The 15,491-nt window shown below is 38.5% G+C and overlaps 1 protein-coding gene across 1 annotated transcript in view; it reads left to right on the forward strand.

Annotated features, from left to right (window-relative positions):
* Positions 1-15,491, forward strand: part of LOC111174669 (protein tyrosine phosphatase receptor type D) — an 83,055-nt gene that overhangs the window by 35,742 nt on the left and 31,822 nt on the right. The window contains exon 11 of the mRNA XM_089912629.1: positions 11,017-11,107. Coding sequence (XP_089768755.1) covers positions 11,017-11,107 — 91 coding nt within the window. The remainder of the gene's footprint in view (positions 1-11,016; positions 11,108-15,491) is intronic.

A 15,491-nucleotide genomic window follows, 5' to 3' on the forward strand; every position in this document is an offset into this window, starting at 1 on the left:
GAAGTTTACGTCGTGGTGTATAGAATAATGTGAATAGTCGAATAACTGATATTTGGCGAGTGTTACTGTAATGGTGAGGACTTCTTAGAAAATACTACAATGCTAAAAGAAACTTTAGGAAATTGGATACAAAAAAAACAGTATAAGACACTGCTGTTTTACATGTGTGCTGAAAGTTGGGAGAAATTTCAACAAGTTAAAGTTCAGAATGACATTAGAAGAAACATGAAAGCTAGAAAATGTAATTTTTTCTGGTTTGGTTGGAGCACAGTGTAGAGGCCAATGGGCCTGAAGTGGAAATTAAATCCAGTCAAATAAGTAGTTTCTTGGTTGTATATAGCTAGTTGATGGTAGCCAGTAGAAGAAAAAAAGTGTTTTCACCAAAGTATGTTAAGTATGAGTACCGTGGTAGACCCTGGAGAACAAGAAAAGAGGATATGGTCCCTGTCTTCGAAGAGTTTACCACAAAGTGAGGAATACAGAGAAAGAGACAGATGCAAATATGTGCTAGCGATAGAATCATACTCTATCTGAAGAGTAGCTAATCCAGAATGAAATGGATCAAGAAAGTTTCTGAATTTAATCTTGAAGGACCGATAAGAGGCATACAAAAAAATCAGAGGGAGGAAATCGTACGCAAAGGCTCATTAGTAAAGGAAGCAAGTGATTCTGTAAGGCATGTGCTCAGAGAGCCAGGGCAATAGTAGTGAGAGGCAGGTATACAAGAGGGAAGTTGTGCTCAGAAGTTGGAACTGTATCCTATAGATAGTGACAGTCCATTAAAGGACTTTATGCAGGAGAGTGGCATGATATCATCTGTGTAATACCTAAGTTTCCTTCCTTGCCATTTTAGGAAATATTTATTGTGTGTCTGCTGCATGTTAGGAACCGTGCTCCCGGCTTGGGATAAGACTAAACCCTTTGTCATTTCTTCTATCCCACATGATCAAGTTTGGATGAAACTTGCTATGAAAGGTTTGAAGGTCAAGCAGAGGCGTTTCTACATAGTTCATGGATGGTTGGAGCCTTTACATTTAGTAGCAATCTGGTGACATAATGTAGGAAAGTTCTTAGGGAAGATGGCTCCTGAAGGCGTGTCGGAAGGATTGGAGCACCACAGAGAAAAGTTCTGGGCAGTCATTGTGCAGTTAGTTGACTCTAGGCAAGTAACAAGATTCTGAAGTGAGGTGGTGATGGTGGAAATGGGATGCAGAGTCAGACAGAGAAGTAGGAATTGGCAGCTGTCTTAATGGAGGGAACGAGGCAGAGGAAAGTGTCATAGATGACTCTGAGGTCTGAGATTGGATGACAAAATAAATGATGCTGCCATTCATCCTGAAGGATGAAAGATCAGGAGGAAATTAATGAGTTTAATTTTGTGTACATTTTACATGAGGTGTCAGTGAAATCAGTCTCCATTTATATGAGTCTCCATTTTTGTCCACTCTTCTGTTTCTATCATTTAGAAAACTAAAAAGAAGAATGGAATATTAGTGTGATTTTGATTCCAACAAAATTTAGTATGAAAGGGAGATTTTATTTTGCTATTGGTTAAATATTCTATGGATATTGTTTGATCTCCCACCATAGTTCCAGACAATGTTGCAGGAATTCAGTGGAGAGAATGCTGACTTTCTCATGGCTCTTACATAGTATAGGTAATTGGGGAATTTGGACAAGTAGAGAGTCAGGTGGAGTGGAGTCCTGTGATACCAAAAGTTAGTTGGATAGGGGAGGCCGCAGGAGGAGCTCCCAACCCCAGTTGAGTAGTTCAGGGAAGAGGCCCTGAAAAAAGCAACATCTAAGCTGAGGCTTAAAGAATCACAGTAAGCTGGTCCATGGGAGTGGGGGTGGGGAGACGGTGTTTCAGGCAGAGGACAGCACATGTGATATTGCCCAAGCAAGACAAAGACTAGCACTTGTTATTGGTCCACGTCTTACCCATCCATTACGACTTTTCAGCTGGCATCCAAAAAACATGTATTCTAGACATACTGTATTGCCAGCACTAGGTCTGGAAATAGAAAGATGACTGAGATAAAGCCCTACCTTATAGTGGGAAAACAGATACAGGAAATAGATAATAAGAATATATGGAGCAAGTACTGCCAGGTACTGTAGAAACATAAATACAGAATTCTAGCCCAACTCAGATGTCAAGGGAGATATCCAGAAGGAGCTGATATCTGATAAGTCTTGAATGATGAGAAAGATTTAGAGAAGGTAAAATAGTTGCAAACAATTAAGGAACAGTCCATATAGTTTATATGGGCTATAAATTGAATCTATTAAAAACATGTGCTGTCTATTCAGGGAAAGAGTAAATAAAAGATGAAAATAGTGTCACATAATCTGTAGTTTTTACTATTAGATTTCAAGACTTTATATATTAAAAAAAAGATTTTAATGGCTATTTACCAAATTAGTTTGGTAGAATGTCTCAGACATTATTGGGAAATGACATTTTAGTCCATTGGTGATAGACTTCTTTTTCATTTCCCAACCTCTGAATGAATTGAGAATATTGCAGAATATAGTCTCTCTCTCAGTATTTTTCTTTAGCTTGTTCAGTTTTTCTTCGTTTTATTTATGTACTTCTTCTTTGTAATATTTGACATGGGAGTCAAAGAAAAGGGATAAAACTTTGGTAACAAAGATCAGAGACTATTACAAAACAGGAAAAGAAAGCAAACCATTATGGAAAAAACTCTGTTCTAGAAATGAAGTAAAGATTCCCAGAAATATATTCTAAAACACTCTGGGGGAAAGACAAGAGCAAAAGACAAAACTGGGGAAAAGACAAGAGCAAAAGACAAAACTGGGGAAAAGACAAGAGCAAAAGACAAAACTAGGGAAAAGTATTAGAACCACAAGAAATGACAAGCAAATCTCCTGTTAGCAAAAATCCCTAGATAATTCATATTCACTATGTTTTTTAAACGGATAATAGCATAAAGTTACCCACCCAGTCTTCTAGGTTGGTTCATGTGGCATCGTCAAATATGACAAAAAGCTGTGTGCCATGCGGTGCCACTTGCAGTTCAGAAATTAGAGTGGAGTTTTCTGTTAAGTATTGTAAGGGAGAAATGAGGGGAGAAAACTGGGGTGGGTTGCTAACTTGTGTTTAGGTAAAAGCTAGCTACAAAGATGCTTCCAATTTGTTTTTCTATCAAAATACAATTTTGATGATTGTGAACGGCTGTTTTGTTTATCAACAGAAACCAGGCTTTCCTCGTTTCCAGCCAAGATAATTGAGAGGTCTTGATCCCCACCTCCAAACTCCTCACCATCGGAAAATAAATCTGTCTCTTGTAAACGCAATGCAGACATAGCTCCTTGCGTCTGTGATTTCACACTTGGGTTTTGTGTGGAGAAGCTGGGAGCTCCCTCAGCGAAGGGCCAGATTTTTCACAAAACAGCCACATTGGTACTGCAGGTTCTAGTACTAGGAATTTTCTGGGGCTTCAACCTTCTCTTTGAATACATTTAGCGGCCAGAATGCTGGTCAGAAACTCTAGCAATGCCACCATCCGTCAGAAGCAAGTTGTGGTGACAAAGAGGACTTCTGTGACTCTATAGAGCAGGATTTTACTCTGATAAGAAAAAAAAGCACCACGCAGATTGTACTCAGAGAAAAAGCTGCCATAAGGTACCCAATGTAAATTAACTCCATAGCAACCATTTCATGTTTATGAAAAATAGAAATGAAGAATGAGGGCGTTTTATAAAATTTTAAATTTATTATCTACTTTTTCTTTTAAAGAAAGACATTCTTGGAAGCAAAGTTGTTTCATAGCACACATGTACCACTATTATCAGCTCGGTGTGTATAAGCTGTTTAATGTTTAATTCACACATCATATGTTTGTTAACTGAAGTAGTAAAGGCTTAAATTTGTATAGAGCTTTACAATTTACTGAAGGTATTAGAGCATTTCACTAAAGTCTCACAATAACCCTGTGAGGTAGGTGGTCTCCCCTTTTACAGGTGAGTAAAGTGAGGCCCAAAGACACTAAGTGGCCCAGCCAAGATCATAGGGTTGATACTGCTAATAGTTAATAGGGACAGAGGACTTACTAGGTGTTCTTCAAAGGACACTGCACACAGTGACTGCTGTAATCTTCACACCAAGGGTCCTCTTCATTTTACAGCTGACGAAGCGATAAGGTAGTATACTAATTGGCCCTGGCAACACAATAGCATAACCAGAGAGGAAAGATTTGAACTTAGGCAGTCTGGCTCCAGAGTCTACATGTTGAACCACAACCATGCCTCTGTGACCATAAAATGATTGACCAAACCAGGGTATTTTTTCCTAGGACAATTGCTAAACATCTAAGAACTCCATAACAATTAGATGTCAATAGGACTGCCCCAGACAAACCTCAGAACCAAGAGGAATCAGGTACATGCACTTGGCCACAGATTATGGAAATGTATGTTAAATGTGGAACAATAAAATCAGTAGATTGTCATGAGAATTTAGAGGAGAGGTAAAGGGAGAGGCTAGACACAGTCAGCATTACCATCTGCCATTTTACAAATGAGGAACATGAGGCTTAAGTCAATTAATAACTTGTCTGACAACACATAGCCTAAAAGATTAGAAACCTTAATTTAAACAGAGAAACTAGAAAGATCATTCAACCTGCTTTGGTTTTCCTGTGGTTAATTAATTTGATTTAAACAATATATACCCAAATGACCAAAGCCAGGAAAAAAAAAAAATCAAAAAATTATTCAAGGCGTGGCATTCATCATTAAACTCTGAGACAAATTTTGACCTCCCAGTTAAATAATGAGTTGGAGAATGCTAGTGTGGACTGTTAATACAAAAAGCCTGCCAGAATTTGAAGTGGTACTGCCACGAAGACCAGAGCTTACCTTCCCATATAATTATATGGAACTGGGTCCCTTGATGATAACATATTAAATAAAATTAGTAAAACTTTACATAGGATAATTAAAATTCTGAAGGTTATATTTAACTTATCTAATTAAATCTAATATACTGGGAAAACACAGCTTACGTTATAAGTAGTCGAGGGCTCTCCAGATATATTGATTCTCAAGTTATTTATTTTCCATTAGTTTAATAGTGAAGGTGTATGTTGAAAAGGGTATTTGAAGGCTAAACTTCAGCCTTGAGTTAGACAGGCAAACAGAGTATAAAGTTTAATTTTACCCATGTGGGAAGCTGCTCTATGTCCAAAAGCAATTTTTTTTTTTTTTTTTTGCATTTCAAGCAAGTTCTTTCAGCTCATATGATTTGGTTGATATGAATTTGCAGGGAATATGTTAGTTCCTCACTTTACAGAGTCATCTTACCTTACCTAATACCACATGACATTAGAACCAGGATCACCGCTTTGCTGGTAACTAAAAGACATTTAGGCATGTCATTAGGCTGGTTTGGAGAAAAGAGAAAAGCTTGATGAGGTTTCAAGTTGGAAAGTTCTAATGCAAGAGAAGGGCCTCAAAATGTTTTTGACTTCCTGATCTAGGGGAGGCATAAATCCCCAAGAGTTACCTGCTTCACCCACTTCCACTTTTCAATGAAAAAAGAACCCAGTGATAAAGTGGCAACGTTAGCAAATTTGGGGAAATTATATGTGTAACTGCTTTAGCAATGTGTTTCTAAGTATACGAATATGTCTTAAATGTATAAGAAAATTATGGACTAAAAATGGTTCATTGAGACCATGTAATAGGGGTCATTGGTCTAAGCAGAGGTCAGGGAAGGTTTGAGCTAGGAAGTAAAAAAGTGAGTTGCTATTTGAGGAAAGAGAGAAGATAACTTGGGATTTGTTGGGAGTGACAGAAGGTTCTAGACAGATGGTACAGAATGATCAAAGACAGAACGGACCAAGTAAATTCAAGAAACTAAAAGCCCACCAGGGCGTAGCTCAGAGAGCACAGAGAGATGGATTCAGGCAAGATCCTGCTGAGTCGTATAATGCCTTTGGTATTTGACAAATGAGGATCAATGGAAATATTTTTTAAAATGGAAATGTTACAGTTAATTTTCTGTTGCAAAATGAAAATTTCAGAGACTGGACTAAAGGGAGTTTAACTCAACGGAGAGAGAAAATTAGGAGACAAAGTTAGGAGCAACCCAGGCATGAGACGATGGAATGAAGCCAGAGCGGTGGCAGTAGAGATGGGGAGAAGTGAATGCACTATAGATAGTTTGGAAGTAATAGGACTTAGCGGTAGTTTGGGTATGAGGGAGGGAGAGAGTTAATGCAGATCGTCAGTGATAACACCTAGGTTTACAGCATGTGCCCTAAAATGGATCATGGTGCAATATTGGAAGAGGATTACTTTTGGAGGCGTATTTTTTGTTTTATTTTAACCACAGTAAATTTGAGGTACTTTTGTGACATAGAAATGGAGACATAAAGTTGGAAGGGGGTAAACGTGGAGTTCAGAGGAGCGTCCCGGGCTGAAGATGTCAATCTGTAAATCATTTGCATCTAGGGGATAACTGATTCCCTGAGCTGGAATGAGATCCCATGGGAAGAAAAGAGGAAGTAAAGACACATCCTTGGCTAGATCCTTGAGGAACGCCACCGTTGAAAAGCTGGGTAGCAGATAATAAATGCTGCTAAAGAAATAAGGTTAACATGGTGAGAGATTTAAGTAGAAAACCAGGAGAGTTGGATACAGAGAAAGAACTGAACATGTTTCACGGAGGGTGTTATGAATACGCAGATTCTGATAAAAGATCAAGTAAGGGGCTTCCCTGGTGGCACAGTGGTTGAGAGTCTGCCTGCCGATGCAGGGGACACGGGTTCGTGCCCCGGTCCGGGAGGATCCCACATGCCGCGGAGCGGCTGGGCCCATGAGCCATGGCCGCTGAGCCTGCGTGTCCGGAGCCTGTGCTCCACAACAGGAGAGGCCACAGCAGGGAGAGGCCCGCGTACCACAAAAAAAAAGATCAAGTAAGAAGAGAGTGAAAAATTCTCCTTTTGATGCAATACTGACGACCCAGGTGAAGGTGGTGAGTTGGGCACATGAGGCCAGAGCTAGAGCACAGTTGACTGGGAAGTGAATGGAAGGTAAAGACATGGAGAACAGCAAGAACACACAGCTCTTCTCAGAACTGGGGCAGTAAGAGGTAGGAGAGAGAGAGAAAGTGATGACTGGAGCAGGATGTGGTTTGTTTTGTCGTGCCAGTGATGGAAAGCTAATCGACAGAATCCAACGAGGATGGAGAAATCGAGATATATGGGAGACAAGGGGTATAGTATATGGTAGACATCCAAAGAGAGTGAGATGCGGGACCCAATTCAAGAAAAAGTAATTGGCTCTGGAAAGTGTAGTCAGCCCTTCTACGGTACCGATCGGAAAGATTATGGTTTGCACTCAGATATAGGTCGGCTTGTAGTTTGTTAGACGACGAGGGAATGCTTGTCTAAATCTTTTTCTTTTCTCTGTATATAAGAGCGCAGGCCATCTTCTAGTGGAGAGGCATGTATGTCCAAGATTTGAGGCCAGGGGAGAAAGTGTGAAAAACTTACTGTGAAGATTGGATGGACTAGGTAACTAGAGAAGCTGTGGCTGTATTGCCAGGCAGTGTTGAAGGCCTGTTTGAGTTTGCTGAATATGAACTTATGGCATCATTCTACCCTGTGCATTATTTCTCAAGCTGTATTCAGCTCCTTGGGTTCAGGCACAGGGAAAGGCTATCAGATTTTAGCTAAGGCAGAATGGAGGATGTGGGTTTTGGAAAAGAAGAGCTCAAGAAATTGAGAGCCCTGGGTGGTGCATGGGCCAGCCCTCTGAAGGTTGAAGTCACCCAAAATGATGGCAGAGTTTGGGAGGGAAAAAAAAGACTGTTAACCCTGGGAAAAACAAAACAAAACCAAAACTTCCATAAAGGAAAGATTCTGAAGAGGTTGGTAGATAGCAGAAATCAGTAAGAGAAGACCATAGCATAGCTGAATTGTACGAGCTTCCAAAAGGAGGGCTTATTGTGATTTTAGCAAAGGGGTGGAGGAAAAAATATCTGCAAGAAGCAACAGTGAACCAGGAAAGAAACCCAAACCCTAAACCTGAGGTTCATGGGCGGAGGAAGAGGGATAAATTAACAGCCACCACGTGAGAAGTCTGCAAAGAAAGCAGTATCCTCAGGGGAAAGTTAGGCTTCAGGAATGGCAAATACGAGGTTCTTTACAAAGTCACAGTTGCAGAGAATACAGTTGAAATGTATGGATTTGGACCCAGGAGTTCCAAATTCCCAACACCCCTTTTCTTTCAATAGGCGAGAGCTGCTTTGAAAGGCTCCACTTTGGCTGCTCTAGATGAATGCTTTAGTGATCGTGGAGAGAAAAGGTTATGGATATCCAGCCACACTGTTAATTAATTGCTGTGGGGAAGGCTGTTCAATTCTTATCCGAGCCACAAATGAAATGAATAGTCGGGGAGTGCTGCAGAACGGATTCTTTCTTCATGTACAAGAACGGCAACTCAAAGTATGAAAGCAGAAGAAAAATTAATAGGATTCATCAGCTTAACCTTGATTTACAAGATTCTGAACGAGGACAGTGGGAGCTCCCTGATCATGTGCAGTATCATTACTTTAGGCAAAGAGAAGCTGTCCTGACTTTGTGCAACTGGTAGTGAAAAGCAAGAGGTTCCCTGACAAGTGTGTTTATCAAGTCCATCTGCAGTGTTATTTTGTATGCTAGGTTGCAGCCCCTGTCATTCTTCTCCATGCTCATTTAACATGATGGACCTGTTTGGCAAATCCTTCGGGTGGTGGGAGGACAGCAAGAGGAGGAAGCTTACTCTGGACCATAAAAGATACTGGCCTCTCTCACATACTCCACTATTCCTTCTCATTACCCTCCTTGATCGTCATCATTGTTTGTAGGAAAGAAAATGGATGGCTAAGTGATGTGACCCCGTGAGCCTGATGATGAGTTGCTCAGAGCACCATGGAGAACGGATTCTGCTGTAGTTGTCTGGTTTGACTTGAATTCTTGATCGGGGGAAGAAAAAGTTTGATAAATCCTTTAATCCGCATCTCAGGGAGTTTCACTGTGCCCTACTGTGTCTGTGTTCAGATCCATCTCTCCCACCATGATGGTCGGTACCAGCCGGTAGCAGCTGGCATCTGGGAAGTGCTACGTGACACACACTGTGCTAAGCACTTTGTGTTCATTTGTTTTATTTCTCCAGAAAAGTCTGATATCATTTACTCTCAATTTCAGTATATGCAACTGAGATTCAGGGATGTTAGATGATCAGCCCAGGATCACACAGCTCATGAGTGGCAGATCCTGAATTCTGGGCCAGATGTATCTCTAGATGCCACATTCTCTACCGGAACACTCTAGATCAGCCCTGCCCAACAAATGTAACGAGAGCCACATGTGAAATATTACACTTTCCAGCAGCTTTGGTAAAAAGTACAAAGAAACAGATGTCATTAATTTTAATTTCATTTTTTACAAAACGCGTTATATCCAGAATATTATCATTTTAGCATGTGATCGCTATTAAAAAATTATTGCTGAGATATTTTACATTTATTTTTCATACTAAGTTTTTGAAATCCAGTGTCTTTTACAGGTAGAGCACATGTCAGTTCAGACTAGCCACATCTCAAGTGCTTGACAGCCGCAAGGGGCTAGCGGCTACTATACTGGACAGAGCTGCTCCAGACTCTGTTTGTGGAAACAGAGTTCATTATCACACAGGATTTGCTGAGTTTATTACACGTTTTGCTTTGCGATAAGAACAAACAGGCCTTCCTGTGTGTACTATTAGTCTCTGTAATATAATGTGATACAAGCTTGATAGCACCCATCCCGTTCTCATCCCTTTCCTCTGAGAGGCAGAGGTAGGGGGGTGTGTGTATTCATTTCCACAATAAATTTCCATAAAAGTGCTTTATGGTACAGAGTAAATGAAACAAAAGCAGATTATTGCCATAGTTAAGAGATATATATCTCTCTCTACATATATAGGTTTGTTTCCCCTTACTATCTGTTTTAACTTGAGCGATTATTCAGTCTCTGTGTAGCTGTCTTTTTTTCTCTTACCTGTCCTTAAAGGATTTTTGAGAGGGCAAAATGAGATTATGCATTTACTATAATACCTAAAAAGTAGGAAGTGATTAATGTGGTGGCTATTATTATACCTTATGTTCAAAGTCCTTGTATAGTTACAACCAAAAATCAGTATGAGCAGAGTCCCTAACTCTGAATATAAGAGCACAGTGTACACTATACGGAAGTTACAAACCAACTTTACAAATAACCCACATCTATTTGGCAACAAGGAACCCTTATACATAAATTGTAGTTGGCTGTTCTCAGTGTGACGACTCGCTTACTTTTGTCCCTTCCTATAGAGGTATTATACTGAGACCTATTTTGAAAGCCCTTAGGTAGTGACTGTCTCCAAATTTCTGCAGTACCTACCTTAAGGTTTGCAATTTGATGGGTAGAAAGAGAGGGGAACCTTTACATCTTTATATAATTGTGAGATGATGAGTAATTTTTGTGCTTTTAATTTTTTATCCAAATAAAATGTATTTTAACGGTGTATAAAGAAAATCATTGTCATCGTCCTCGTGTAGGCATTTGGATGAGCTTAGAGTAATTTTTATTACACATCTTCTTTAAAAAAATCATCTTATAAATTAATGTCATAGAAAATTCTTGGTTCAGCAGCCTGTGGTGGTAGATTTCAATATACCCACCTTGTATGTGTCTAGCAGCGGGGTACTAACGAACTATTTCCACTCTGTTTATGATACCTAATAAAGGTCAGTCAACCATGGTGATATTACCATACAAGATCACTGAAGTCACACATAAATGTCTACCCATGTTGTTTTTAAAATTGAACAAACAGGTGGTTATTTGCCATTGATGGACAAGTCACTCCATATCCATAATTTGCCTTCAGTCTCAATCTTCAGGTCTGTGGAAGATTTAGGGATATATCCATTTTCTTTTCCCTCCGAACTAACCTTATTTTTGTCTATCTATTCTTGTGCAGAGGTTACTACATAATAATTGTGCCTTTGAAGAAATCTCGTGGGAAATTTATCAAGCCATGGGAGAGTCCAGATGAAATGGAATTAGATGAGGTAACTATGTGTTTCAGGCTGTGCCGTTCATTAGTTATTTAATTTTTAAAATAGCCCTCTCCTCTCTATGGAGACCTTTCAGCATCTAATCTGGGTGCTGACTCCTACATGGCTGGCTGGTCAGCTGGCTACTCAGAAGGTTCACTGCTATGGGTGTGTTAACCTCTTGGGGTCCGAACAAAGAGCTTTTTGATTTAATTAAAAGACATTAAGCTGTTGTAAAGCTTACAACCTATCTGATCTTTGTTGGCTTTAAGATTTTGCCCCGTGCCCCTTGTAAAACATGATGCAGAGGTGTGGAAGGTGAAGTGAATTGTCAGCAAAGACTTAATCACCATTGCTATGAATTCCAAGGTATGCTTCGTCAGTGCAGTGGTAGCTGAGGCTGTTAAAAATGCTAAGTTGCAGTTTTCACCAGAGTTCAACACTTGACCTGCTATGTGTTCTTGACCAATTTCTGACAGAATTGTGCTGGTTAGCACATATTTGCTTCATTCTATATTTTGTAAGGTATCAGAATCAAAAACGCATCAGCTTCAGGGGCAAATAAAACAAATCACAGAATTTTGAGCTGAGCAAGAAATACGGTACAAACAACAGAGCAAATACTAAATACTACTAATTTCTAAAATCTTACATTAACAATAGGTACCTTGGTACTCTTTTTTGCAAAAAGAACATTTTTTTTTAAAGTAAATACATAGTATATAGAACAAGATCTAATTTTGACATACTTATGTTTGGATGAGAAAACTGTGCTCAAAAGTGTTAAGCCAGATCCCTAGAGGGCCACAGCAGGTTAATGGCTGGGCTTCACCTTCTGTGAAATACTATACAGGAGAGACTTTACAATTTTAACATGATTCTAGATTGAATCAGTTCAGAAGTCAAATAAAAAAGGCCCCCATTGGGGGAAATATGAGATTTTAATTGATTGGATTTATTTACAACATGTTCTATATCTTATAACCCAACCTGTTATTTTTAGGTATTTTCTGTCCCTCAAATTAGTGCATACGAAGCAAGGAAAAGCAGAAATTCCCTCACTGCATTACAGGGAAGTGATGTTTATTTCATACACGTCTGCACTAAGGAGACTGTGATCTCGAGAGCAGGGCTGTTAGCTTCTTTTGACAGACATGTGTCATCCCTAGAAGTATGTTTCATCATCAACCACTTCATTTATCTGAGTTAAACTTGATCAAGTTCAGAAAGGGAGATGAGTTCAAGGTTAGGACTATGCTTTTGTGTCACCGCTTAGTGATTAGATGAGCACTGAAGGAGTATAAAATGAGACACATTTCAATCATGCTGTCAAGTAATTTGTTATAAATTTTACTTCTTTTTTTTTCTGCTGAAAATAAAGGAACAAAATCATTTTTTATGATGTCAGAGGAGTACATCTGAATATGCGATTTGATGAGCTAGCTGGTCTCTAAACCAGGCATGTTTTACCTGCAACTGACTGATCAGTTAATCCTGACATATTCTTTATTATTTTAATCAGTTCTCAGCTGAAATGCAGAATTCAGTTGGAACTGGATTTAAAATGCAAAGGCAGCTTGTAAAATCTATGAATCTTTCTACCTATTAAAAAAAAAAAAAAGTTTTCAAGGAATTAACATCCAAGCCAAAAATGACATCAAATCCTTAAAAAAAAAAAAAAGCTTTGCTTAGAAGTGGAACCATTTGGTTGTAAGTTATAGGAAGCTGATTCTCTTTTACAGCTAGGTTTCAACCTCCAAAATGCACATCAGTTCTAATGGATTAAAGTATAGAGCTATATGACATTGAACTTTCTTGCAATTACATTCTATGGGTCTCTGCTGCTGATTCCCATAACAAAGGGTCATTTTAATCATCCCACAAATTGTAGTGCATTAATCTGTATAATAGTTTGATAAAGAACATTTATTAATTCAAAATTTTGGGGTTAGGATGGGTTCTTTCCCACTTTTCTTACTGATATAATTGAGACCACATTGTAGAATTAATGGTGGAAGAAATAAGATATGCATTGACTGGAAAATGAAAATTATTTCTGATAAAAAACTAAAGCCCTTGATATATCTTCTGGAAACCTCCAATACATCTTGTAACTATTGTGGAGGGGAACAAATGAAAGTAGGCTATGGCCTCACTTTGTGCTTACTCATCCAGTTCCTGATCCCTACAGACAGGTATTTTTTTTTCTACTATGGATAATAAAAGCACTGTAGTAATTTTATCTAGAGCTTGGTACTGCCAGGTTTGACAAAGCAGTGTTCCTCTCTTAAATGTATTTGACCAAGTGATTTTTTAGAAAGGCCTATAATTCAAATCGTTGAAACCCCAATCATCAAATAGAATGGTAGCCTAAGGGGATTTCCACATGTATGCCTTACACCTAGGCCCATAAAAAATGGAAAGAGGCTTTCTACACAGAGTCACTCTCGATATTATCTTCTGAGCTCATTTATCCTTTGTCTGGGGATAATCTTCACATAATAAATTCATAGACTGGAACTCTTAGTTGTCAGGGTCTGCCTGGGCAGAGCAGACATTGATAGTCAAAATGAATTCTGGACAGAATGACTCCTAAAATGTTAGTTATATTTAATTCAGGGAAGGTCTTGTAATACATCGTAAGCTTTTCATCGCATTGTACTTCAAAGGCTTGCTGTAAAATAACGTGGTCATTTGTGGTTGGAACTTCAACATACTGGCTCACTTCAGTGTCATCTGAGCACACTTGACCCAGTATAACACAGGGAGCATCCTACAGAGATTAGAGCAAGCTACAGGGCCAGGGTTGATGTTCCGGGTTTGACCTTAATGAATGGCAGCATTGGGTCTAAGGAGCACCAAAACACTAAAATCTGTTAAAGTACTTCCTCGAAGTCTTCTAAAGAAACCCTAGCAAAAGGTACTCATAGGGATGACAGTGATATGGATGAATTATGACAGTTGCCTGCCTACATCTGAAATATGAATAAAATCAAGGTAGGGTTTGATCGGTGAAGTAGAAGAGGGGACACAGTTGCATAAACAACTGATGGTAAATGTTTCTGATTAACCAACTTCAGAAAGCTTTTCGGCTCTTCCGCACTTCATTTGTCCTTCTCTAAGTAATGGCCCATAAATGACTACATATCAACAATAACCTATGTAGTGACTTTTCAAGTATATCTTAAATATTTACATCAGAATTTTAAAAATACATGTTAAAAGAATCTAGGAAAAAGACATCTAAGTACGCATTTATCTGTGTTAATGAAAGCAGATGCACAAAAATTACATATTTAAGTATAGACTGAGTTAAAAGAGTTAACATTATTAATTTAGCCTAAATGTTGCAATTATGTTTCTTTGGTATTGTGCAGCCATTAAGTAAATAAAATTATGGTTGGAAAAAAATCTCTTACATGTAATTTCATTTTATTTCACCAATTGAATCCACTATTGTCACTTTCTATTCTGCCTCAGTTGCCTCATTTATAAAATGGGGATAATGATAACTTATTTCATAGAGTTTTTATGAGTAAATGAACTAAGCCCTATTTAGTCTCCTGAGAACGGTGCCTGGCACCTAGGAATTGGTTAACAAAGAAAAGCATTATTGTCATTATCATCATCATTATAAGACCTAAATGTGACAACAGGATTGAAAGATAGTGCTAAGTTTCTGGACTTGCTTTATTACAACTCAGTTGGTCCATAATTGATCAGTGTACCTGAATGTATCATCAGATGGTCCAAATTTGCTAAACAAGTTCTGCTGTGGTTTTTATAAAAGAACTTACATTTCATGTAATTTTAATTGTATCAAGAAACTCAGACTTAACAGAAAATTTGAGAACATTTTAAGTATTCAATAACATGGGCACAAATTATCTGTATAACCAAGAGGGTGATTTTTTACATTTTTAAGTTATAATTTTGACCAGCTGAGCACATGTACATTCTGTGTTGAAGAGACTGTAGTTTACCATCAGGTTCCTAACCTAAGGATTTGGTATTTGCCATATATACAGTCTGCAGCCGTTATTATTACAGAAGCCTGGCCTTCATTGCACCAGGCTCTCAGATAGTCTTTTCTATAGAGATAGTAAAACAAATCAGAATTCTTTCAAAACACCAGTTAAGTTGTCCCTTACATCAAAAGGCATCTCAGACGGCTATAAACGTCTTTTTCTCTGTTAAGCCCTATAAAGTACCAATATTTAATGGAAGCAGACAGAGATAACTTAAACATCATTTTGAAATTGTCATGAAATATCATTAACATGAGTTTCTCCTAATAAAAGAGTGAATGCAAAGCAACAGAGTATCAAACCACAATTTGTACTTTTTTCTTTTAGAAATACATGAAGGATTTCTGTGTATACATGTTTATGTTTGTTTT

This window comes from Delphinapterus leucas, chromosome 6 (assembly GCF_059928025.1).
Source record: "Delphinapterus leucas isolate spDelLeu-1000000601 "Yukka" chromosome 6, BTC_Dleu_Yukka2, whole genome shotgun sequence".
Taxonomy (NCBI): domain Eukaryota; kingdom Metazoa; phylum Chordata; class Mammalia; order Artiodactyla; family Monodontidae; genus Delphinapterus; species Delphinapterus leucas.